The sequence below is a fragment of the Bubalus bubalis genome, chromosome 6, assembly GCF_019923935.1.
Source record: "Bubalus bubalis isolate 160015118507 breed Murrah chromosome 6, NDDB_SH_1, whole genome shotgun sequence".
NCBI lineage: Eukaryota > Metazoa > Chordata > Mammalia > Artiodactyla > Bovidae > Bubalus > Bubalus bubalis.
In genome coordinates this window covers 102,313,971-102,338,973 of record NC_059162.1, presented here as the reverse complement: position 1 = coordinate 102,338,973, position 25,003 = coordinate 102,313,971, and the positions used below count along the sequence as shown (strand labels likewise).

The following is a 25,003-nucleotide window of genomic DNA, read 5'->3' as shown; positions in this document are numbered from 1 at the left end:
CATATGAACAAATTCCTTTCCGAGAACACATTCAGAAGTCCAATTTGTTTGTAAGTCCAAGAGAGTTAGCCAAGGTGCCCAACTAAAGCAATCAGCTATATAGCACTGTACTAGAATAGGTTTATAATACTTTTCACACAAATAATACATAAAAACACAAAAAATAAACATGTTTAATCTTACAACACAGTTCCTTGAAAAGTACAGTAGTTCAGTACAACAGCTAAGATGCAGTGATTGGCATCAAGTGAACAGGCAAGAAGAGTGACTGACTGGAGGAGGGAGAGGAGGTGGGAGATGGCAGAGCTGAAGGATGGTCAGCAATAGGAGACAGACAGCAAGCTGCACTTTCACTCACGTCTGACGTTGATGGCACAGGTTCTGGTCCCTTGCTGGAACCAGATGCACGTCCGCGTCTTTGAAAGTCCTCAAGTTGAAGTTTCATATGTAGGGGACTTCTGTAAGTGAATGAAGTGAAGGAAACAGTAGTCCTCGTCAGAGGTGTCCATGTAGAAGTTATAAGAACAGGCTTTGGAGTCAGACAGACCTGAATTCAAATCTCAGCTCTACCCCTGAATCATGACTTTGGACAACTCAGTTAATCCATTTCAGTTTTGGTTTTCTCTTCTGCCAGGTAAGAAAGCGTGAAAGTGAAAATCGCTCAGTCGTGTCTGACTCTTTGTGACCCCATGGACTATACAGTCCATGGAATTATTCAGACCAGAATACTGAAGTGGATAGCATTTCCCTTCTCCAGGGGATCTTCCCAAACTAGGGATCAAACCCAGGTCTCCCACATTGCAGACAGATTCTTTACCAGCTGAGCCACCAGGGAATCCCAAGAATACTGGAGTGGGTAGCCTATCCCATCTTCAGTGGATCTTGCCAACCCAGGAATTGAACCGGGATCTCCTGCATTGCAGGTGCATTCTTTACCAGCTGAGCTGTCAGGGAAGTCCCAGAAGAAGGGCATATAATCAATTCCTCATGTGATGTAATGAGACAATGCGTTAGGACAGGGCTGGCAAACAGCAAGCACTCTTTAGTGGTAGCTGGTGAGACAGGGAATTAGAGAGGAAGAGGCTGGCCCACTCCATCCAGCTTTTACCCCAGGAGGCATGAGTATAAAATGATGGTACCCTCTAAGCAGGGTTGACATCTTGTCTAGCAAAGGCAAAGGTATGCATGGCTGTTTATATATAAAACAGCCCAATAGAGGCGCAAAATTCTGGGGAGACTCAGAGGAAGGGAGGAATGTGGGTGTAACCCAAATATCCTCAAGGCTTTCAACCCTTTGAGGTCACCTTTTCCCTTTATATCCAATCAGAACAGCCCTGTCCCTACTCCACATCCTCTGGAAAGTCCATACCCATCTCTAGTTTGACTAGGACTTTAGCACAGCCTCATGATTGCCTCTCAGTCTGAATTTCTGTTCTTGCTAAATTTTTCATCGCTTTTTGCTCACTTTCTGTGGCTGCCATTGTCTTTTGATTCCTCAGATATTGCCACCTTTTCCCCTTTGTTTCTAAAACACCATGTAAGTTTTCGTGGATAGAATGCCTGTACCAATAGTATGCTTTAGGGAAGCTAAGCTTTCACAGAAGAGAGAGTATAAACGTAAAACTGAGTATTAGGCATCATTGTTCTAAAATTTTCCTCCAACAGCCGTTCTACTGAAATTTCTCCCTGGTGAAGACGTCTTTTCCTTGGGCTGCTATCTTTCATTTACTAGCCCTCCTTCTTCTTCTCTGGAGTTACCACTATACACTTCAAAATTCTCACGAATTTCATATTTGGCAAATTAGCTCTCTAAATCCTTCCCAGGCTCAAAGGCTCACGCATTGTTTCTGATCACAGAAGAGTTACCAGGCCTCAGAAAGAAATGTGACAATGCATTTTTCTCTTACAGTTAGACTCCCCCCAACCCCTGCCACCCCCCATTACATTTAGTTGGGAGAGAAGAGTCCCCAAAAGTAATGACTCGGGACAAATCTTGAATCACAAAGACAGTGCCAATAGGTTGAGAGGTTCTGAAGGGTTTTGTGCTCAGGGAAGCAAGGGCTTGTGGCGGGAAAGGGGATCGCATTTGGGAAAGAGCAAGGCGGGCATCGCGAGGGAGAGTCAGGAATGGGACAAAGAGAGGCAAAGGGCTTCTGCTCCAGCACCAAGAGGTGAGCCTTGGTCCAAAGGATCATGAAAGGGTTTTAAGCAGGGAAAGAATAAAAGCAAATTTGAGCTTCAGAAAAGGTTCTGAGTAAGGAGATATCATTTGTCAACAATGGCTATGGCAAACGTAACACTGAAGAAAACACGGGGAAACACTGCTCCGACACGCTGCCCCAGGTGCCAGTGCCACAAGGACTCTAGAGAGAAGCTTGCCAAAGCTGAGAAAGAGGCAGGGAGATGGAGAAACCAAGTGCCCAAAGCTGCCTCTCCCAGGCTTTCTGACTGGATTAAAATGACAATGTTGGGAAATCTGGGGGGGACAGGGCAGGAGCACATCATAGGAGTAGCTTGAAATTGGCTGTTTTGAAGGTCTTGGGTTTTTTGTTTGTTTGTTTTTAACCACGTGGCACATGGGACCTTATTTCCCCAACCAGGGATTGAACTCGCACTCTCTGCATTGGAAGTAACCACTGGACCGCCAGGGAAATCCCTGGAGTATTTATACCACGTGCATGCGTGCTAAGTCGCTTCAGTCTTCTCCAACTCTTTGTGACCCACTGGACCCACTGGACTTTGTGATCCTCTGTCCATGGGATTCTTCAGGCAAGAATACTGGAATGGATTGCTGTCCCCTCCCTCCTCCCGGGGATCTTCCCAACCCAGGGGTTAAACCTAAGTCTCTTACATCTCCTGCATTGGCAGCTGGGTTTTTTACCACTAGCACCACCTGGGCAGCCCACTTATACCACAAAGGTCAGCAAATGCTACACAACAGGACTCCCACCACCCACCAAAGAGCAGATCAACAACACATACCTGCCTGAGCCAATCCTCACACAGCAACCCTTTGAGTTCCCTCAGCAACGGCTGCACAGAGAATAAATACAGACTTTTGTAGGCCAGGGCTTTGGCTTGATATCCCAACAGGAAAGCCTAGGCCTGCTGACCTGGGCTGGACCCACTGGACTCTGACCAGAGAGTAGCAGACCTAAATGATCTTTCCCCGAGGGCTACCCCAGTCCTTATTTGATATTCTACAAAAGCAAAGGGCCCAGGAAGGCATTTTTCTCCAGCTGTGTGGAAGTAGAAAAAAATGGGAAGATGAAAGGGACAGATAATCGGACCTCCTTCCATGCAGGAGCAATCAGGCCCCAACTCAACTCTCTGATGGTCATAAACAAGCCCCTTGTCTGGTGGGCTCTGCACCCCTAACTCTCTCTGTAGAATTCACAGGACTTGGTAAGACCTGCATGCAGGAGTGGAGGCAGAATGAAAATTTGAGGGTGACATTCAGGTTCCAAGCTTACACACCCAGGTTGCCTATGGGGAGATGCAAACCTAGAAAGGGAAGATAGGCGGGAGGTAGGAATAGCTCTGTTTGGGACCCGGTGAGCTGGAAGCACCCATGGGACAACAACTCAAGATGTCTAGTAAGTAACTGAAAACTTGAAGTTCAAGAGTGTTAAGATTGGGAAGTTAGTGGTAGATTTTATAAATGGAACTGAAGCCATGAGGCTACTCAGAAACTAGTAACAAAAAGGGGGAAGCAAGGAGATCTTTAGAACAGTAACATTTAAGAGAAGGAGAAAAGAAAGAAAGAAACTGAAAGGGAACATTACAGGAGTGGGAAGAAACCAGGTGAATGTGACATATTGCAGAACCCGAGGAAGGAAAGGAGTACCAAGCATTGCAGAAAGGTTGAGCATGATGAGAATTCAAATGAGAGATACAATGAGATTACTGTGACCAACACAGAGAGAAGGAGACAGTGGTAGGAGATGGGATCTAAGTAGGCTGAGGTCAGATCAGACAGGACCTTGTCTTTAGGAGGTATGCTAAGTGCAGTAGGAAACATTAGGGGTTTTAAGCAAGGGAGTGAAGAAATGTGATTTGCTTTTGAACATCTCGCTCCATTCTATGGAAGATTTGCTGGAGGGATTAAGAGTGGAGGCAGTTAGGAAACTTATCAGTGACTCAAACTGGGACTAAAATGGTAGGAGTGCAGGTGGTAAAAAGCATTCAGGTTCAGGGTACCTTTTGAAAGACTTTCTGGCAAGAGTTGCTAATGACTTGAATGTAGGGTAAAAGGAAAATAGGAATTGAGGAATACTGAGATTTGGTGCTTAATCAGCTGAGTAGACTGACACCACTTACAGAGTAGGTAAGACTAGAGGAAACAAAAAAGGTGTAGGGAGGAAGCCAGACTCAAGAGTTTTATTTTGGCCCTCGTAAGTATAAGATGTCCATTAGACGTAGAAGTAGAGATTCGAAGTAGGCAGTTGGTGATCCAAATCTGGAGCCCAGGAGGGGGAGTCACAGCTAGAGACATTATTGTGAAATCATCAACACATCCGCAGCATCAAAGCCATGGGACTCCATGAACATTACAGTTATTTCCCCTCTCACTTGACCCCACAAATTTGGTGCCCCTTGCTTGGGGGCTGGGAGAGGCATCCAATGTCATCTCCATTGGGCAGAGGAAGCTGGTCCCATGGAAGCTGAGAGACGGACGGGAATCAGGGCAAATCTGGCCTCAGGGACTTCTTCAGAGAAGTGATGCCAGAGAAGCTAAGACCTCACAGGTGAGGCTGAAGGTTTCACATCCTACAGTCCTCCTACCCCTCCCTACAGCACTTTGTTAATAACATTAATTCAGGAGGAAGAAAGAAGGATACTCAGTCTGTAAAGCCAGTGAGGGGAGCCCCAGGTGAGGTCGGCGGGGCTACATGTGGGAAGTTACCATGGCCTGCACTGGCCCCACGCGCTGCCAGAGTCAAAGCTCCTGAGAGTCGGCGCAGAAGCCACCAGTTACAACAGTCGCAGGAGGGGACTTGGGCTTCAGAGAAGGGATTCCACCAACTCTTCCACCACAAATGTGAAGATGAGCTAGAGCTGGAGAGCTGAGACCAACCATCCCTTGATTCTGAGCCAACCAGATAAAAGCACTGAAGCCCAGAGCTTCTCAAACTTTAATATGTATTCACATCATCTGGGGATTTGGGGACAGTGCAGATTCTGCTTTAGAAGGTCTGGGGCGGGGCCCAAGAGTCTGCATTTTAATAAACTCCCAGGTAGTGCATTCACTGATGGTCCATGGACCACACTCTGAGTAGCAACAGGATGAAAGGCAGCTGTGGAGGCTCCCCACGGTGGAGGGGGCTGTCCAGTTCCAAGGAGAACGTGTTTCTTTGTGCACAAAGTGACGGAACCTATTAAAGTGGAAACAGCCACCATCTTGTCACCACTGCAAGGCAGTCATTTCTTGGTGGATTTCACCTTCCAGAGGCACTGGCATGGTTGTTAAACACTTAGGTTCTAAGCTTGATGTCCTGAGTTTTACCTCTTAGGAGGTGTGTCACCTTAGGCAAATCTTCAATTTGTCTGCGTCTTCAGCTTCCCCATCACTGTAATGGAAATAATAAGACTATTATGAGGATTGGCTGAGTCAGGGGATAAAAAGTGCCTAACACGTGTCAGCAGTGAACAACACTCAGTAAGTGTTGCTCTCCGTGCTCACAATACGCCTTCTCCAGCAGTGAACATGGACCAACACAGAGGCTTACTCTGCTTCTGGTACGTGGTCAAAAAAAACCACAAAAAAACGCAATCCCCCATCTCTCTCTTGATGAAAGGCCTGTATCCTCCCTTTCAAATTCCTCCTTCCCTCCTGCCCACTCCCACGCCCCCTCCCCTGGCCCCCAGCCCCAGTGTGGTCTGGATGGGCCCCACAAGGGCAGGGACAGGGACAGGACGTGGGGCTGTATCTGACAGGAACCTGAGGGGCTGGCCTGGGAGGGGACTGGGGCCCAGCTTCCTGAAGGGAGGATGGGCTGAGGCAGGCACACAGTGCTGGAGAAGATGCCCTCCTGGGCCCTCTTGGCGGTCATCTCCTACCTCCTCCCGGTCCCCCAATACCTGGCACAAGTCACCAGCCAAGGTGAGGTGTGTGGAGGGTAGCAAACACCCATACCCAGGAAGATGGAGCCCTGGGCGGGCGGAGTGGGGAGGGAAGTGCAAAGTGGGAGGCCCCCACTGGTCCCCTACTCTTGCCCACAAACATGCCGGGGAGGACCAGGAGCCCAACTCACCGGCTGTTCCTCAGATGCCTCCTCGCTGGCCTCGGACTCAGAGTCCCTGAACTGTTTCTCTCGAACCTTTGAGGACCTCACTTGCTTCTGGGATGAGGAAGAGGGAGCGCCCAGTGAAATGTATCAGCTGCTGTATGCCTATCCGGGGTATGTGTTGTATCTTATGTATCATATATGTGTATCGTGTATATACCACTCCCCTGTATTTGTCCTGTGCATACCACAGCTGAGCCCTATTCCAGCAGCTTCCTTGCCTTTGGCCCTGTCAGAGGACTAGTCCAAGTACAAGACCGAAGTAGCCACTTAATGAACAGAGGTGCTTTGGATACTGCCAGCTCCAGCGCCTACGTACCCCCTAATCCCACCCATCCCAGGCGCTGAGAAGAGAAATGGCGGTAATGGAAACAGCAGTCGGGCTTGGGCCCAGACCTGGGTCCTCAGGGCTGGACAGGTGAGCGTGTAGGTAGCCCAGACTTCTCCTGTGCCCACAGGGAGCAGCCCCGCACCTGCCCCCTGAGTTCCCAGCATGTGATGCCCTTTAGAACCCGCTACGTGTGCCAGTTTCCGGCCCAGGCTGAAGTTCGCCTCTTCTCTCAACTGCACCTCTGGGTGAAGAATGTGTTTCTGAACCAGAATCTGACCCAGCGGGTGCTCTCTGTGGATGCTGTGGGTAAGCAGCATCCTCCTGTCAACCTGGCCCCTCTGTTTGCCGCCCTTGGGCCAGCTCTTGGAATCAGACCGAGCTGTGCTCTTTCAAGATGACACGGGTGCCCCCCCACTACCAGACTCCCAGAGGCACCTCGAGACCCCTTTCTCATTCCTCTTAGCCTCAGCGTCCAGAGCTAGACTTCGTTTCACACCAGAGACACCCTGACCTTCCCATAATTAACCTATTCATTGGCTTACTCATTCATCAGTTACAGAATTCCTGCCCTGTGCTAGGCACTGGGCATCAGGACAAGGACACACAGATGAGGAGGGGTCCCTGCTCTTGAGGAGCACTGAGCCTACCCACCAGTGGTGTGGCCACTACTCAACCGAGGACAGAACAGGATAAGGAGCCTCCCTGCCCCTGCCCCAGGGGCTGCCCTCACCCCAGCCTCCAGCACCCCTCTCCATAGTCCACTGGCTGAGCTGTAGACTGCAGCACCCAAAGAGTTCTGATGTGCTCTGTCTCTCCCTTAGGCCTGCCAACTCCCCCCAGTCTCATCAAGGCCATGGGTGGGAGCCAGCCAGGGGAACTTCAGATCAGCTGGGAGGCCCCAGCTCCCGAAATCAATGAATTTCTGAGGCATGAACTCCGCTATGGCCCCAAGGACCCCAGGAACTCCACTGGCGCCATAGTCACACAGCTGCTGTCCGCAGAAACCTGCTGCCCAGCTCGGCGGAGACCAAACCTAGCGGCAACCCTGGACCAGTCTCCATGTGCGCAGCCCATGATGCCTCAACAGACTGGACCAGAGCAGACCTCCCCAACTAGAGAAGTACCCTGGCCTTCTTCTGCTCCACCTCCTATCTCTTACCCTCAATTTTGCCCCAAGAAAGGACAGGCCATGCTTTGGGCATTCCAGACTGGTTGGTCCTTGGAGAGCTAGCATAGGCTCCGATTCGTTCTCAGAAGCCATGTTTATTTAGGAATCTCCCACTTCAGGTCATTCAGACCAACACAGCTGAGCACTTCAGGTCCCCAAGTTAGTGGGGGTTTCCCTAAAAAGCCCCGAAAGTGAAAGTATCAGTCACTCAGTCGTATCTGACTCTTTGCAACCCTGCGGGCTATAGCCCACCAGGCTCCACTGTCCGTGGAATTCTCCGGGCAAGAATACTGGAATGGGTTGCCATTTCCTTCTCCAGCGGATCTTCCCTGACCCAGGGATCAAACTTGAGTCTCCCACCTTGCAGGCAGATTCTTTACTGTCTGAGCCACGAGGGAAACCTAAAAAACCCTGAACTCCACCTGAAACCCACCAACCTGGCCCCCAGTCTGTGCACGTATTATATCCAGTGAAGAACTGAGTGTCTCTCCACAGGCATGTTGTGGGGTTTCATATATAAGAGATGGAGGCTATCTTGGCTGAGAGGCAGATCTAGATTGTGAGGCTGGGATTCTTCTCCCAAGGCTCCATCTCTGACAACGAAGGGTGGCAGCTGCCTCATCTCAGGACTCCAGCCTGGTAACTCCTACTGGCTCCAGCTACGCAGCCAACCTGATGGGGTCTCTCTCCGTGGTTCCTGGGGATCTTGGTCCCTCCCTGTGACTGTGGACCTGCCTGGCGATGCAGGTGAGTCAACAGAGGAGTAGAGGAGGAGATAGAAAAGATCTCTAGAGATGCCTGGGCTAGATATAGAAGCTCAGAGAACCATGGTCCTTCCTGATGATCTCAAACTTGCTACTGCACAGGATGGACTATATTCAAGGAGAGAAGAAAGGATAGGAGCAAATGTTCAAGTTATGTGTGTAAAGATGATCTGGATACCCTATGGGGTAGGAGCACGTGGGCTCTGATAGGGCTTCCTTCTCCACATCCATGCTCAGTCTTTGCGATCCTATGGACTGTAGCCCACCCGGCTCCTCTGTCCATGGGATTCTCCAGCAAGAATACTGGAGTGGGTTGCCATACCCTTCTCCAGGGGATCTCTCCTTCTCTGATCCCAGGGGAAATTGGACTACAATGCTTTACCTTGGACCTGACGAATGTTACCTGTCAGTGGCAACAGCAGAACCATGCCAGCGCCCAAGGCTTCTTCTACCACAGCAGGGCACGTTGCTGCCCCAGAGACAGGTGAGAAGTGAACCGCTGATTGATGTCACGGGAGAGAGACACAACTCTGCAGAAAGAAAGGAGAGATTGTTCTTTATCCTCTTCAGTCCCCTTCCTCATTCCCCAAACCAAAGGCCCTCCATGCTCTCATCCGCCACTGGGTATTGTATCCTTTCAACATCTCTTCACCCCCTGGGAATGCGTTGGTTTGATTCAGTGTAATCATGTCACCTGGACCATTACAACAGCCTACATTCTCTGTCACTTCCAATTTACCCGCCCCTGCATGCTGTTGACAAATTGACCTTTCTTAAATTCTGCATGGCTTCCTCCTACTCAGATATGTATTGCTATTGCTGCTGCTGCTACTAAGTCGCTTCAGTCATGTCCAACTCTGTGCAACCCCATAGACAGCAGCCCACCAGGCTCCCCCGTCCCTGGGATTCTCCAGGCAAGAACACTGGAGTGGGTTGCCATTTCCTTCTCCAAATATGTACTGCAACTTTTCACTATCTGTTGGATCCAATGAAAACTTCACCTGGTCTTCAAGCATTCCCACCAAACACCTCACTGATCTGTCACCTCCTTCATATCTAATATATAACCAAGTCTTGTTGATTTTACCTATTAAACATCTCTAGGATCTGTCCATGTTTTTCATCACAGCTATCACCCTAGTACAAGCCGTCTTCTTCTCTGAGTTTGGTTACTGAGAAGACTTACTAACTGATCACCTCTTGGATCCTCCAAAACATTCTCCACACAGGAGCTGAAGTGAGTTTTTAAAAGCAGAAAAATAAATGCAACATTCTCTGCTTAAAACTCATCCAAGATCCATAGCTTTCACTGATCTTAGGACAAAGAAAAGAATTCTATTGTGACTGTGTAAAGTTCTAAAAGACTCAGCCCGTATCTGTGCCTTCAACTTTATCTTATTCCATGCTGCCTTCTGTGCTCTTTGCTCCAATACTGGCCTACTTTCATTCCCTCCCACCTGCCACAATCCCTCCTGCCTCTGAATCTTTGCACATGCTGTTTACCCAACCTGTTTATCTTGACTTAAACTCTACTTATCCTTCAGATCGAAACTCAAATGTCACCTCCCCTGACCTGCCTTCTTAGGTCCAGTGGCACTATTCTATATCCTTGTTGTACCGTGTACCTCTCCTTCTTAAATACTTAACATAGTTATAATTTTACATTTATACCTTACATGGTTATTTGATTGATAACAAAATTCTCTCTCAGAGCTCTGTTGAGAAAGGCTGATCTTAACTAAACATGATCCATCAGGGCAAAGTCAGTGTCTGCTTTTACTCACCAATGTATTCTCACTTACCATGGGGCCTAGAACAGAGTAAGTGCTCAGTTAAAAAGAAAAAATGATTGAATGATGAAAAAAAACCATTAACAGTTTTAGTGTATTCTTCCAGTTTTCTATGCATTTACATCCCATGGACGGGGGAGCCTGGTGGGCTGCAGTCCATGGGGTCGCCAAGAGTCGGACACGACTGAGTGACTTCCCTTTCACTTTTCACTTTCATGCACTGGAGAAGGAAATGGCAACCCACTCCAGTGTTCTTGCCTGGAGAATCCCAGGGATGGTGGAGCCTGATGGGCTGCCGTCTATGGGGTTGCACAGAGTCGGATACAACTGAAGTGACTTAGCAGCAGCAAACATAATATTTAATTTTCAATATAAATTGGATCACATTATATGTATGATTCATTTTAACTTCTTTTTAACTTACTTTTTTACTTAAAAATATGTCTTGGACATCTGTAATGATGTAACTCATTCTTTCTAATAGCTGTATAGATTTCCATACTATGAAGAGGGCCATGAATGAAAGGGTGGCAAAACTGAATTCACATACTCTCTGTCAAAACCTGCTCCTCCTCTTCTTGTCCATCCTGCCATAAACTCACTTTTCCACCCTTAACTTCTGCCTTTTCTACACCCTCCACATCCATCAGAAACTCTGGTCATTTCTACCTTTTCAGTACCCTCTTTGAATCCATCTGTTTCTCTCTACCCCCACTACCACAATCCTGCTTTCAGATCCTCATCACTTTGCATGGAAAATTCCATGACATTGTCCTAATAAATGTCTCTGCTTCTAGTCCACCCTCACAGATCCTTTCTCACAAACTGCAGTTAGAGAGACTTTCCTAAAATACAAAGCTAGTGATGACAATTCTCTGCTTAAAATCCTTGAATGTCTCCATCTTGCTGCAAGATTCAGTTCAAGCTCCTTAGAAAGGCAATAAGGCCACCTGTGACCTTGATCTACCCACACTTACCACTCCCCACCAAGCCCTCTGTGCTAAAACCTTTCTGCACAACTTAGAGTTTCCCCCAAAGTACCATATCTCTTATCTGTGCACAAGCATGTGCCTGGGATGCCTGTTTGTACCCTTTGCTTGTCCTATTTATAGTCCAAGACTCATTCTCGGCACTGCCTTGTACAAGAACTATTTTCTGACCCACCCCGTTTGGGTTAGATGATCTTCCTTGCTACTCCCAAGCCAGCCTGTGCACATCACAGAAAAATACCATCTGTTTGTTTTTCTCCCTTTCCCAATGAAATGACAGCTCCTTGAAAATTCTTCCTCTGTGTATTCATAGGGTCTATCATAGTACCTAGCACATAGTATAAATTATTTGTTGAATAACCTAGTAAACATAAAAATACATAAAATGGTAAATGATTTTAGTAATAGCTAGCTATTTAGGGGTTATAACCAGGAAGGAGACAGGATTTATTTGTTCAACAAACAACTCTTGAAGGTGACTATGTACCAGGCCCCAGGGATAGAGTGACAAAACAGAGAAGCTTCCAGCATTGTGGGGACTTACATTTTAGTTGGGGGAGGGGAATGGCGGGAGGCCAACAAGAAGGAAAGGAGCAAGGTTAAATGATAATGACTAAGTGGAAGGGTGGGGGTGGGTGCTAATTTCATGAGTGGATGGAGAAAGCCTTGCCAAGGAGGTGACAGATGAGCTGAGACCCAAGTGGCGAGAAGAAACGAGTCACATGAGATCTAGAGGCAGGGCAATCCAGGGCAAGGTGAGCTGCAAAGACAATGTATCTGGTATGTTTGCAGCACAGAGAGAAGGCCCGTGTATCGGATGAAGGGTCATCACCTTGTGTGAGACTTGTAGGAGATGAGAATGGCAAGGCAGGGAGGAACTCAACCATATGAAGTCCTATAGGCTCTGGGGTGGAGTTTGGGTTTTATTTGTGATGGGGAGCCATGGAAGGATTTAAGCAAGAGTGATATGATATGAGCTTCCCAGGTGGCTCAGTAGGTAAAGAATCCAGCTCCAATGCAGGAGATGCGGGTTTAATCCCTGGGTCAAGAAGATCCCCTGGAGAAGGAAATGGCAACCCACTCCAGTATTCTTGCCTGGGAAACCCTTTGGACAGAGGAGCCGGGCAGGCTGCAGTCCATGGGGCCAGAAAAGAGTCGGACACCACAGCGACTAAACAACAATGTGACGCCATATGATTTAATTTTTTTCACTTTAAACTTTTTCTTCTGCATTGAGGTACAGCCAATTACCAATGCTGTGATAGTTTCAGGTGAACAGCAAAGGGACTCAGCCGTACGTATATCCAAGTATCCATTCTCCCCCAAACCCTGCTCCCATCCAGGCTGCCCCATAACACTGAGCAGAGTTCCATGAGCTATACTACAGTTCCTTGTTGGTTACCCATTTTAAACATAGCAGTGTACACATGACCATCCCGAACTCCCTAACAATCCCTGCCCCTGGCAACCATAAGTTCGTTTTAAAAAATATGAAATGCTTCATGAATTTGCATGTCATCCTTGCCCAGAGACCATGCTAATCTCTGTTTCATTCCCATTTTAGCATATGTGCTGCTGAAGTGTTTACATTTTTAAAAGATGTTTCTCTGTGCAATTAAAAAGAAGTAAGAGTGGAAGCAGGATCACCATTTAGAAATATGCCTTAATCCAGGCAGCAGATAATGGTTTCATCTAATGCGGCAAGAATAAAGGTCAAAATAAAGGGATAGCTTTGACATATATTCTGGACATTATCAGATCAACATTTTGGGTCTAAATTCTGATTGCTGTGTGGAGAACAAATTGAAGGGAGTGACAGAAACAGAGGCAGAAAAGCTAGTTAAGAGACTGTCACAATAATTTGTTAGTAAAATAGCATTTAGAGGTGACTAAGAAGGCTGCCTAATGAGAACAGATTCAGAACATAAATATGTTTTGCTTTACTCTTTGAAACAATCCCATTCAAAGTAGGTATTATTGACACATTTCACAAATGAGGAAACTGAGGCAAAGATGAAAATTAAGTAATTTGCCCAGAGTTTTACACCAATAAGCCAAGACCTGAACTCTATAGCCCATGTAATTTCCCTATCTCATCTAGCTCTTGCTTTTTTTTTTTTTTTTTTTTGGCTGCACTGGGTCTCTGTTGCAGCACTTGGGCTTTTTCTCTAGTTGCTCTTCACAGGCTTAGTTGCCCAGTGGCATGTGGGATCTTAGTTCCCCAACCAGGGATCGACGCCCCCACCCCCAGAATTGGAAAGCAGATTCTTAGCCACCAGGCCACCAGGAAAGTCCCTACCTCTTTATTAAGAAGAAGAGGCTGAACTCCAAAGCAAACCTCAGAAAAAAATACACGGCATGAGAGAGAAAGCCCTGGAGGCCTGTCCAAGGAACAAGTTAGATTATAATCGAATTCCCTGTGAGACTGGATTAGTCTCTGAAGCAGGCATTGAATCAAATGACTCTATTTGCCTGATTTGTAGGGACCCCATCTGGGAGAAGTGTGAAGAGGAGAAAAACTCAGGATCACAGTCCTCCCAGTTCTCCCGCTGCCACTTCAAGTCACAAAATAACAGTGCTATTCACATCCTTGTGGAGGTGACCACAGCCCAGGGTGCTGTTCACAGCTACCTGGGCTCCCCTTTCTGGATCCACCAGGCTGGTAAGGACTTTCTTCCCTTCTCCTCCCACACAGTTCCCACCCCTACCTTGTCTGACCCCATGCCCAGGATCACCAGCTCTGATACTTCTGACCCATGGCCCTGGTGACACGATGTCTCATGCACAGAAGGGCTTAGGCCAGTCCCTGGTGACATCCCTGTAGTGCTCATCCCCACTCCAAACTTGCACTGGAGGGAGGTCTCCAGCGGGCAGCTGGAACTGGAATGGCAGCATCCATCAGCCTGGGCAGCCCAAGAAACCTGCTATCAGCTCCGATACACAGCAGAAGGCCATCAGGACTGGAAGGTACAGTCAAGGAACAAATGACCCCAGACCTCGTACTCGGGGTATTTCTGAGTTTCAGGATGTTTGTTATCAGGAGTGATAACCAAGATATCACTGTATACTCATGTGTATCTGTGTCTGGGCTTGTTTATCTCTATCTGATTCAACTGGTATCTTAATCTCTCTTTGACATGTGACACTGCTGACTATGCCCATTTAAAATGTTCTCTTCCCTTTGCTTTTGGGACATCATTCTCTCCTGATTCTCCTACCACTTCTCTGACTGAACCTCCTCACTCTTTCCCGGGCTCTTCTTTTCCACACTTCCTTAATAGGTTGTGCTTCCTGCAGTCCCATCCTAGACTCTTCTTCTGTGAAAGAGTTAGTCGCTCAGTTGTATCCAACTCTTTGCAATCCGAAGGACGGTAGCCCGACAGGCTCCTCTGCCCATGGAATTCTCCAGGCAATAATACTGGAGTGGGTAGCCATTCCCTTCTCCAGGGGATCTTCCTGACCCAGGAATAGAACCCAGGTCTCCTGCATTGAAGGCAGATTCTTTACCGACATCTAGATGTTCTCCCTAGGTGAGTGCTTCGATTCCGTTTTCAATGACTATACATTAACCATCCCAAACTCATTCCAACACCTATGTGGAAAATAACTTCCATACCATAGGTGAATCACCTAAACTTCTGAAGAGTCTGTTTCCTCACTGGTGAAATGGGGATAAAGCTATGTACTTTCCAGAGTTATAGTAAAAATTAAATATGTAGATATTTAGCATATTGCCTGGTAGATAGAAGGCACTCAATAGACATTACATATTAGTTTCTTTCTCTACTTTTATTCTCATTTACCACATGCATATATGACTTCTTACTAGACAGTTCTACCTAAAAGCCCCCTAGGACATTTCAGACTCAGTATATCCAAAACTGAACTCATTTTCTTCCCCAGACTTTTTTATTGAGGTAGACATTACATAAAGTAACACAAATCTTAAATATACAATTGGTTAATTTGTACATGTGTATACATCCATGTAACCATTACCCAGATGAAGATAAAGGTTGTTTCTGGTACCCCAGAAGTATTTTATGCCCTCTGGTCACACATACACACCCTCTGAGGTAACTACAATTCTGACATTACCATTAATAAGTTCTGGCTATTGTTGAACTTAATAAAATCGAAAAATACAGCATTTCTTCCTCAAACTTACTTCTCCTGTTCCTTGTCCATGGCAATGGCACCAACACTTAACCCAGTTACTTCAGCCTGGAATTATTCTTGCCTCTTCTCTCCTTCTCCCTTGCCCCTTCCCTCTATCAACAATTTAGTTGAGTTTATTGTACTAATAGGCCTCACATCTCTACTACCAGTTTTATCTTTGACCCTCTAGCCCACCTATGCATGCTCTTGGTACACAGAACACTCTGTAACCCACAGTCAAGCAACTCAGTCAGCTTAACACTCTTTTGAGGGCTCTGTGGTACCTTACTTATATTGTTATTACTGCACTCATTACTTCTTGTAACTATTTACTTGTTTGGATGTCTTCTTCATAAGACATGTGAGACCTTGTTTTTCTTTTTCCCCAATGCCTACCCCAAGGCTTGGCTTGTCACAAGCAATTCATAAATGTTTACTACTGATCAAGTTAATAATGTCTCCCTGCTGGTATACGCGATGTTTGTTCCCTCTTCTTGGACTCTCCTCGTACCCCCAGCACCTAGCACAGTGCTGGCATCCTCTACTGAAAGGATGTTATTTGTGGCCTGATTTACATGGCTATGGGCTTCCCTGGTAGCTCGGGCCTTAAAGCGTCTGCCTGCAACTGTGGGAGACCCGGGTTCGATCTCTAGGTCGGGAAGATTCGCTGAAGGAAATGGCAACCCACCCCAGTACTCTTGCCTGGAAAATCCCATGGACCGAGGAGCCCGGTCGGCTACAGTCCATGGGGTCGCAAAGACTCAGACACGACTGAGCAACTTCACTTACACGGCTATGAGTATCTGAGTATGTCCGGGGTTTCCATCGCGCCCTGGTCAGTGTGTGTGTACCGCATCTCTGCCGATGTATCATATGTATGTGTCAGGATGAGTAGTTCTGTGTGTAGATGAGTCAGTGTGTCAGGGGTGTACCACGCCTGGCAGGGCGAGGCTCTCTGTCCGAGTGTTCTCTCCAGCCAGTTTCCGCCGGGGATTCGTGTTTTCTGCCAGTGAGGCGCTTTGGAGGTATCCCCGGGGATTCAAGGCGGTAGGATTGGGGTCAATCAGAGGCCGAGTTCTCCCCAACGCCGTCCCACGGGGACCTGACCACCCGCTTGCACCTTTGCGTAGGTGCTGGAGCCACCTCTTGGGGCCCAGGGAGAGACCTTGGAGCTGCGCCCGCGCTCCCGCTACCGCGTACAGCTGCGCGCCAGGCTCCATGGCCCCACCTTCCAAGGTCCCTGGAGCTCTTGGTCCGACTCAGTGAGGGTGGAGACGGCCTCGGAGACGGGTGAGGGCCGGGCAGGGGCAAAGGCTCTCTACGGCTGCGCGAGTGGAAGGGCGGGGCTCCGACCTCACCAGGCTGAGGTTGTGCAGACCTACCCGGAGCCCCGGGACAGCAAGTGGGTGGGGCTGGTGGACCTGCGGGCAGGGCTCTGGCCAGGCGCCTCCCCCTGAGGGCTGACTGCTTTTTGTCCCTTAGTCTGGATCTTCCTGGTGACTGCTCTGCTCCTGGTCCTGAGCGTCAGCGCCCTCCTGGGCCTGCTGCTGCTGAGGTGGCAATTTCCTGAGCACTACAGGTACCGCTCCAGCCAGGTGGGAGACGGGGGTGTGATGCGGGCAAGGCCGGCGGCCCCTAAAGAAGCATCCTCTGGTCACTCTATGACGCCCGCTCTCCAGTCAATCTCACATCCAGACCTGTGGCATCTGCCGCTCCCCGCACGTCTTCCCTGAAAGTCCCACCGCCTCCTTACACTTGAACATGTCCACTCTGCGGGACACCTCAAACAGCCCCGCCTTCTGGCTCCTCATCTCAGTAACAAGTCCACCTGTTACCCAAGCCAGACCACTTGGGCGCCTCCCTCCTCATTATCCAGTCTGGTCCTGTCATTCCACCTCCTAAACCTCACTCAAAAACAGCACCCTTTCTCTAGCCCTGCAGGAACTACCGGACTCACCAAAAGGGAGCCCCTTCTCCCTCCAATCTAGCCGCACACAGCCACCAGAATAATCTTTCTAAAACGGCGCACATGAACTTGTCACTCCACTTCCTTAAGTTTCACTATTAGCTCCCCAGGATAAAGTCCAGGCTCTAGGAAAACAAGCAAGGCTGTGCCCCTGCCAGTGTTTCCACCTCCCACCCTGTGCATCAGCCTTGCCACACTGCCGGTGATTTCCTCCACAAGTCCAGTGGTTTTACTTCTCAGTGCCTTTGAACATAATGTCCCCACTGCCAGGAATATCCTCCCTGGATGACTAATACCCATTTATCTTTAAATAACTTTCTTCACCAACTCCTAGGAAACCTTTCCTGACCCTCCCCTATTGGCTAGTCTCTTTGTGCCCCAATACAGACTTCTTTCATAGTGCAGGAAGCATTTTACTGCATTCATTTCTTTATATGTCTTCCCTGTGCCTTACGTGGTCATCCTTAAATCTTCAGCATAGTGCCTGCCAAATAGCACACCCTTAAATAAATGCTGTTAATGAATGAGTTGTTTATGTGGAGAGACTAAGGCTGAGGATAAATGTCACTGGAAGTTATAAACATAAAGGATAGATTCCATACCACCTCAGTCCTTTGGTAACATCTCTTTATTCTTGAGGACTTAGCTCAGAAGGTGACTCCTCCAGGTGGCCTCTTTTGATGGCCCTAGGCTGGATTAGATGCCCCTCTTTGGGGCTCACATCTCTCCTTGAACACGTCTTTGAGCTTTTAATCCTCTCTAATGTATGAGCAGACTGGGATGTAGCCTGTATCCGGATCCAGCTAAAAGGTTGACGGAGAAGAGGGAGGCTGCTCTGCTGGCCCGGGTGTACCCGGTTCCTTTCCCCCAGTTTACCAGATACATCACTCCTCCTCCCCTGGAGAGAGAAAAATGTGGTCACGGAAGAGGCTCAATTAAAAAAAAAACAAAGAAGAGGCCCGAAGGTCATTCAGCTAAAGTCCTTCCTTGTGGAAATATGAGCCTAAGGAACTGGAGGGTCCCCCAACATACCTTAACCCACATTCTTCTAGGGAGAGCATCTTCCCCAGTAACTTAATAAAAGCCCCCACGAGTTCTCTTCATTCAACTAATTTCTTGAGAATCTATTATGGGTCAGATACTGTTCTATACCCTGTAGATCCAAGAGTGAGCAAATAGACAAACTCTTTGCTCTCATGGATTTACATTATATGTGTATATATATATATATATATAAAATAAGATTCTAATAAATATACAATAAGTCAAGTACTATAAAGAATAATAAGCAGAGCAGGAGACAAAGAGTGATGGGGAAGGGAGGTGGTTCTATTTTAGACAGGGTAGTCAGAGAAGGCCTGTCGGGATGACATCTGAGCAGAAACCTAAGTAAAATGAGGAAATGAGTCGATGTTCTAGGCAGAGAGAATAGAAAGTGCAAAGACCCTGAGGCAAGAATGTTTGAGGACACTCAAACTGCTTTTTTGAGCCTCCACACCACTGACTTCCCCCCACCACCTGAGGGCTCCTCTACCTTCCTCTTACCTCTTCAAGCTTACTCCCGCACCTCACTGCCTCTCCCCACACACCTCAGTGGTCTCTCCCCCCTCCTAATTCACAGCCCAGTGTCCTTCTCTTCCTTCTCCTCAAGGAGCCTGAGGCATGCCCTGTGGCCCTCACTTCCAGACCTACACCGGGTCCTTGGCCAGTACCTTAGGGATACTGCAGCCCTGAGTCCGGTGAGTGCACCTCCCCATACCACCGCCCACCACCAGCTCTGCTTAGAGCTCCTTGCCCCATCACACAACTTCTCCAAGGCCCTTGGCCCACAAGTATACCATCCCTGGGCCCTACCTCCAGCCCAACCCTCCTTCCTGCACAGTCCAGGTCCTGCTCCCACAGGACCTGCTCTAATCCAGACCACTTTCCCCCCATCTCTCCCAGCCCAAGGCTGCAGTCTCAGATGTCTATGAGGAAGTGGAACCCAGCCTCCTTGAAATTCTACCTAGATCCTCAGAGAAGGCTCCCTTGCCCCTGTGTTCCTCTCAGGCCCAGTTGGACTACCGAGGATTGCAGCCTTCTTGCCTGGGGACCATGCCCCTGTCTGTGTGCCCGCCAATGGCTGAGCCAGGGTCCTACTGTGCCACTCACATCGCCAACCATTCCTACTTACCACTCAGCTGCTGGCAGGTCCCTCGCTCCCAGTACCCTGGACAGATCCAAACTCTCTAGCTCTCCCTCCTGAGCTCCCTAACCATCCCATCCCAACAACCATCTCAGATCTCACGTCCTTCCCTGTTGTCTGCCCTTCTGGCTGGACTTCATAACACTGACCTTTCACCACTGCTGCGGGCATCCATCTGGGACTCTTTCTCCTCAGGCAAGGCTCACTTGACTAAGCCCCTCTAAATTTCACCTCCTTTCTCTCTGCTCTTTAATGCCAAAGTCCTTGAAAAGGAGCCTCCACTTCCCAACTCCCATTTGCTCTTCAGACTGCTTCAATTTATTCCCCTGCTACCACTCTGCTAATGAAACTACTCAGGCAAAGCTCACCTCAAGCTTTCTCATCACAAGATCCAATCAGATCTTGTTAATCCTCAACATGTTTAATCTCTCTGTTGGCATTTGTCATGGTGACTACTTATTTCGCCTTTAAATTCTCTCCTCCATGGCTTGCATGCATCACCATCTCTCCTGGCTCTGCTTGGGCTTCTCTGAGTATACTGATAGTTGACAGCATAAACTTTGTGGAGTCAGAGCTAGGTTCAATTCCTATCTTTCCCACTTGCTAGCTGTGTGACCTTGAATAAATAACTCAAAGTCTTTGAGCCTTAATTTTCTCATCTATAAAATAGGGATAATACAGAATGCTATAGAGTTGTAAAGAGTATTTAGTGAGATAGTCTAAGTAAAACACAGTGAAAGAGGGTTCCGGATTAATGTCAGCAGCAGTGCCAACATAGTGCCAACTAAGACATAGTGTTTGAGATATCTAGACTAGACTATAATAATTATTCCTTCCTAATCTCTTATCTTGGCATATCTTCCACTCCTTAATTATTGCAGTCACTTAAGAGTCAGTTCTTAAGTCTCCAACCCATCTGCTCTCATAGCCTTTCTTACATGCTGAGCGTTCTAAAGCTCTTATCTTCAACCCAGACTTTTACTATAGCACCTGTAATGCTTTATGCAAATAACTGTTTACATGTCTGTCTCCCGTTACTAGATTGTGAGCTCCTTCAGGGCAAGGGCTGTGATTCATTTGCCTTCCCCCTCCCCCACCCCCTAGCACCTAGAGTAGTGCTTGATTCACGATAGAAGGCCTCCAATAAATGTTTTCTAAATGAAGGAAATCTTTCTGGACAATGCCACCTCATCCCATGCCAACCTCTCTCATCCTCTATGCCATTCATATGCAGTGGTAAATATGCTTAGGCCATTCTGATTATGGATTCCCTGACCCATTCAAATTCTCAAACAAATGGTATTTTTTTGCTGACTCCAAACATACCCACTATATCAGTCAGAGTCTTGGCAGAAATAGATGACACACACACACTCAACCTGGGTATCTGGATGAGAGTTTAATATAGGGCATATTTACAAAGATGGGGCAGGATTCAGTAAAAACATCAAGGAATAATGCAGTGTCCTGGGGCTAACAACAACTGAGAGGTGGGGCCCACCCCTCCCCACCCTGGGTATCAAGGGGTCACGGGAGAGAGTGGTTACAGAGAAGGCTGCCTGGCAGGAGCTGTGGCAGAGAGCTGCAGCCAGCCTGTGGGGATGCGACAGTAATGGAGCCAGGGGAACAAACAGCTCCTGCCTGTTCTCCCCCTCCCTCCAATACCACCCCTTGACCCCCTCTGTATTAGTTTGCAAGCACCGCCCTAACAAAATACCACAAACAACAGACATTTATTGTCTTATAGTTTTGCAGGCTAGAAATTCAAGGTTTTAGCAGGGTTGGTTGCCTCTGAGAGCTGTAAGGAAGAATCTGTTCCATTCCTCTCCCCTAGCTTCTGGGGCTTTCCTGGTGTTCCTAGACTTGTTCCTAGGCCTCTCCTCCATCTCTGCCTTCATCTTCATATGGCGTTCTCCCTTTACCTGTGTGTATGTCCAAACTTCTCCATTTTATAAGGACGAAAGTCATATTGGATTAGGACCCACCCAAATGACCTCATCTTAACTAATTATATTCTGGAGTGACTCTATTTCTAAATAAGGTCACACTCTGAAGTACTGGGACTTAAGTATCCAACATATAAATTTGGGGGTGAGGGACACAATTTAACCCATAACATCCTCCTACTGGTGAAATACAAACAGAAACCAGAGCCCAGGGGAGTCCACTGACGCAGGCCATATGAGTCAGCCTCACAGGGCACAGAGCAGAGCAGGATGAATGTGGCCCTGGACGGGACAAATGATGACACCTAGTATACTCACTTTCCATATTTCCTTCCCCAAGCCACGTTCCAGGCTCCAACGCGACTCCTAGGGACCCAAAACTAGGACTGAGAACCAAACCACTGAAACTCTCGCCTCTACACCAATTCAGCCATCATGTCCTTAACCCTTTTTACTTACCAAATTCTGTCTCCTCTTCTCCATCTTCACTAAGCTATTATCACAGCCTCTACCAACGGACTCTGCCTCCAGTCTCTCTCCCTAAATCCAGCCTGTATGTTGCCTCCAGATTGATCTTCCTGTTCATCTCACTCCTTACCTCTAAATCTTTAGTTTGGCTCTTCAGAACCGATCTCATTCTCTTCTACTATTTTGCTATGTGAGAATTAAAAGTGTTAACACAATGCCAAGCACATAGTAAATACTCAGCATTTACAGAGTTATCTTTATTATTATCCCAACTGGACTGTTCCACCCCCTGAATATTACCTATATTTTATTCCCTCCATACCCTCTCCCTCAGGTCCTTTAGGTGAGAGTTCTCTTATCTAAGCAGCTCATCAGGTATCCAGATACCTTGCTCTACCAACAGGCCATTGCCTGTCCTCTTCTATCTCCTCTGGCTCTTTTGCCTTTACCTTCAAAGATTCATAGGCAGGACTTCCCTGTAAGTCCAGTGGATAAGAACCCACCTGCCAATGCAGTTGACACTGATTCGATTCCTGGTCCAGGAAGATCCCACATGCCTCGAGGCAACTAAGCCTGTACACCACAACTGCTGAGTCCAAGCACCCTAGAGCCCCTGCTGTTTAGCAAGACTGCTCTTCAGCAAGAGAAGCCACTGCAATGAGAAGCTCAGGCGACCCAACGAAGTGTAGCCTCCTCTGCAACTAGAGAAAGCCCTCGGGCAACAACAAAGACCCAGCATAGCCAAAAATAAAAATTTTAAATAAAAGATGCATAGGATCTTAGTGCTGGCATTCCCTCCAGCTCCCATGAACTGCCCTCTTTCTCACTCTCAAATATCTTATACAAGTAGCCCATGCTTGCTGCCTCCATATTCTCCCCACCCTCCTTTCTGCAACCCCTTCCAAAGGAAACACGAGCACCCCCTCCCCTGATCCCTTTCTCTCCAAGGTCACCCATGATTTATTTCTCAATAGCCAACTCTGACCTTTTCTGTCACCACTCGACTATTTTGCATATTAGAATTCCTCCTACTTCAAGGTCCATGTCAGTACAGTTTCCAGTGGCTTCTGCCATTCCTTTATTTTTATTTTTTTATTTTTTAAATTAAAGGTCTTTTTTTAATGGTCTTTTTAAAAAATAATTTTATTTAATTTTGGGGCTGTGGTGGATCTTTGTTGCTGTGGGGGCTTTTCTTAGTTGCACAGAGAGGCTACTCTCTAGCTGCAGTGCACGGGCTGCTCACTGTGGTACAGGCTCTAGGACACTCAGGCTTCAGTAATGTGGTGTGTGGGCTCAGTAGCTGCAGCTCCTGGGTTCTGGAGCACAGGTTCAGTAGTTGTGGTGCAAAGGCTTAGTTGTTCCATGGCATGTGAGATCTTCTGCATCAGGGACCAAACCAGTGTCTCCTGCACTAGCAGGCTGATTCTTTACCACTGAGCCACCAAAGAAGCCCTGTCATTCCTTTACTTTTCAAGGTTCAAATTCCCTGAAGTTGTACCCTTATTTACCCTGTTGTTCTTTTCCTCTATGGTGACCCTCTAGAAACTGCAAATTGCTGGCCATGCCTTTAGAGACTCTCATTAACTCAATACCTAGCAGATACAAGTCCAAACTCCTTAGCTTAACATTTATGGCCCTGACCAGCTTGACTCCTTTTATGTCCTCTAGGGTTCAGGGACTCCCCATTTCCAACCCTAGGACACATAAATCCTTGTTTCCCAAGGTAATTGGAAAGAGATAACATGAATGCTTCAAAATTAAAGATAATAACAATATCATTTGGGTGCAAACTCCAAAATTTTTTCTGTCATCATCAGAATTGATTTTAGGCTAACGATTGATTTTTGTTTTTCCCTAGCCTCTTTCTAGGACAGTGTAGAATATGGTTAGATTCTGAGGTTGGTTAGTTTGGCTCCACTAATTATTATTGGCTGTGTGTCTTTGGGCAAGTTTCTAACCTTTCCCTGACCTGGTTTCTTTCTTTCTTTTTTTTTTTTTTTTGTAAAAAGGGAATAAAGTTTCTGCCTTATGGGATTAAGGATTACCTGCAGTAATGTACGTAAACTCTTTAAACATCATAGTTAGCAGATGGTCAGTAAATGGTGCCCATTATCATTTTTATGATTGCTGTTTCACCTCTAAGTATATCATACAATTCACTGAAGTCACTGTTAGAGCACTCTATTGAACAGGAGTCAGATCTGGACTCCCACCAGCATGTGACCTCGCACAAATCCTTCTGGGCTGCGGTTTCTTCATCTGTAAAATACAGGTGTGTTGCTGGGATGGGGAGATGCACCATGCGCAGATTAGACTCGTGGATCTCTAAAAATCCTGACATCTCTTGAGCTCCATAGGGGTCAGCCCCAGTTTCCCTCACAGGGCTTATCCAATCTTATCTCCCAGATAGGCAGGTCTGAATCCTGATCTTTTTTCTTGATAAGAAAAAAGGAATTCACCCCTCTTTAAGCCTCATTTTCCTTGTTTCTGAACAAAAGCAAACAAAACAGTTTTTGAAAACAAACACAGGCACTTCTTCCTTCTAGCAGTGTTCCCTCAAGCACTAAGCTAACAATGGACGCTCCGGCCTTCTCTCGTCTAAGTTTCTCAGTCAACGCCTGCAGCACCCCACTCCCAACCCGCCTGCCTGCCTTCGGTCCGGCTGGTCGGCCACTGCCTTACACTGCCTTCTCTAAACAGGCTAAGTGCTTTAGGGCATTCCACCAAGTTCCGCACTTCGTATCATAAAAACTATCCTCAAGCACGAAGCGTGAAGGACGGGTGCGGGGGAGACTGAGGAATGAATGAAACCAATAGGGGAAGGCAGCCAGCGCAGGCCCCGCCCCCAGGCGCGCCCCACCCCGCCCCGTTTCCCGACACCTGGTGGCGTAGAAGCTGCCTTCAAATCCCGCTCGCCTGCTGGACTCTCGTGAGATCTGGAGCTTCCCCCG

The 25,003-nt window shown here is 47.5% G+C and overlaps 1 protein-coding gene, 1 long non-coding RNA gene and 1 other non-coding gene across 3 annotated transcripts; 1 reads left to right on the top strand and 2 right to left on the bottom strand.

Annotated features, from left to right (window-relative positions):
- Positions 1-5,125: 5,125 nt before the first annotated feature.
- On the bottom strand, positions 5,126-19,925 carry LOC123334138. Its single transcript, XR_006551948.2, has 4 exons — positions 19,788-19,925; positions 18,056-18,351; positions 8,954-9,080; positions 5,126-5,570 (listed from the first exon to the last, which is right to left on the bottom strand). It is a non-coding gene; the product is annotated as an uncharacterized LOC123334138 (long non-coding RNA).
- MPL (MPL proto-oncogene, thrombopoietin receptor) lies at positions 6,025-21,257 on the top strand. Its single transcript, XM_006068283.4, has 12 exons — positions 6,025-6,103; positions 6,269-6,401; positions 6,746-6,924; positions 7,440-7,738; positions 8,371-8,533; positions 8,908-9,034; positions 13,813-13,991; positions 14,154-14,296; positions 16,618-16,777; positions 16,970-17,066; positions 19,105-19,192; positions 19,398-21,257. The coding sequence occupies exons 1-12, from the start codon at positions 6,025-6,027 to the stop codon at positions 19,683-19,685; spliced, it is 1,935 nt and encodes a 644-aa protein (XP_006068345.4). The 3' UTR covers positions 19,686-21,257.
- Positions 12,814-12,917, bottom strand: LOC112585831. The gene has a single exon (XR_003110413.1). It is a non-coding gene; the product is annotated as a U6 spliceosomal RNA (small nuclear RNA).
- Positions 21,258-25,003: the final 3,746 nt, after the last annotated feature.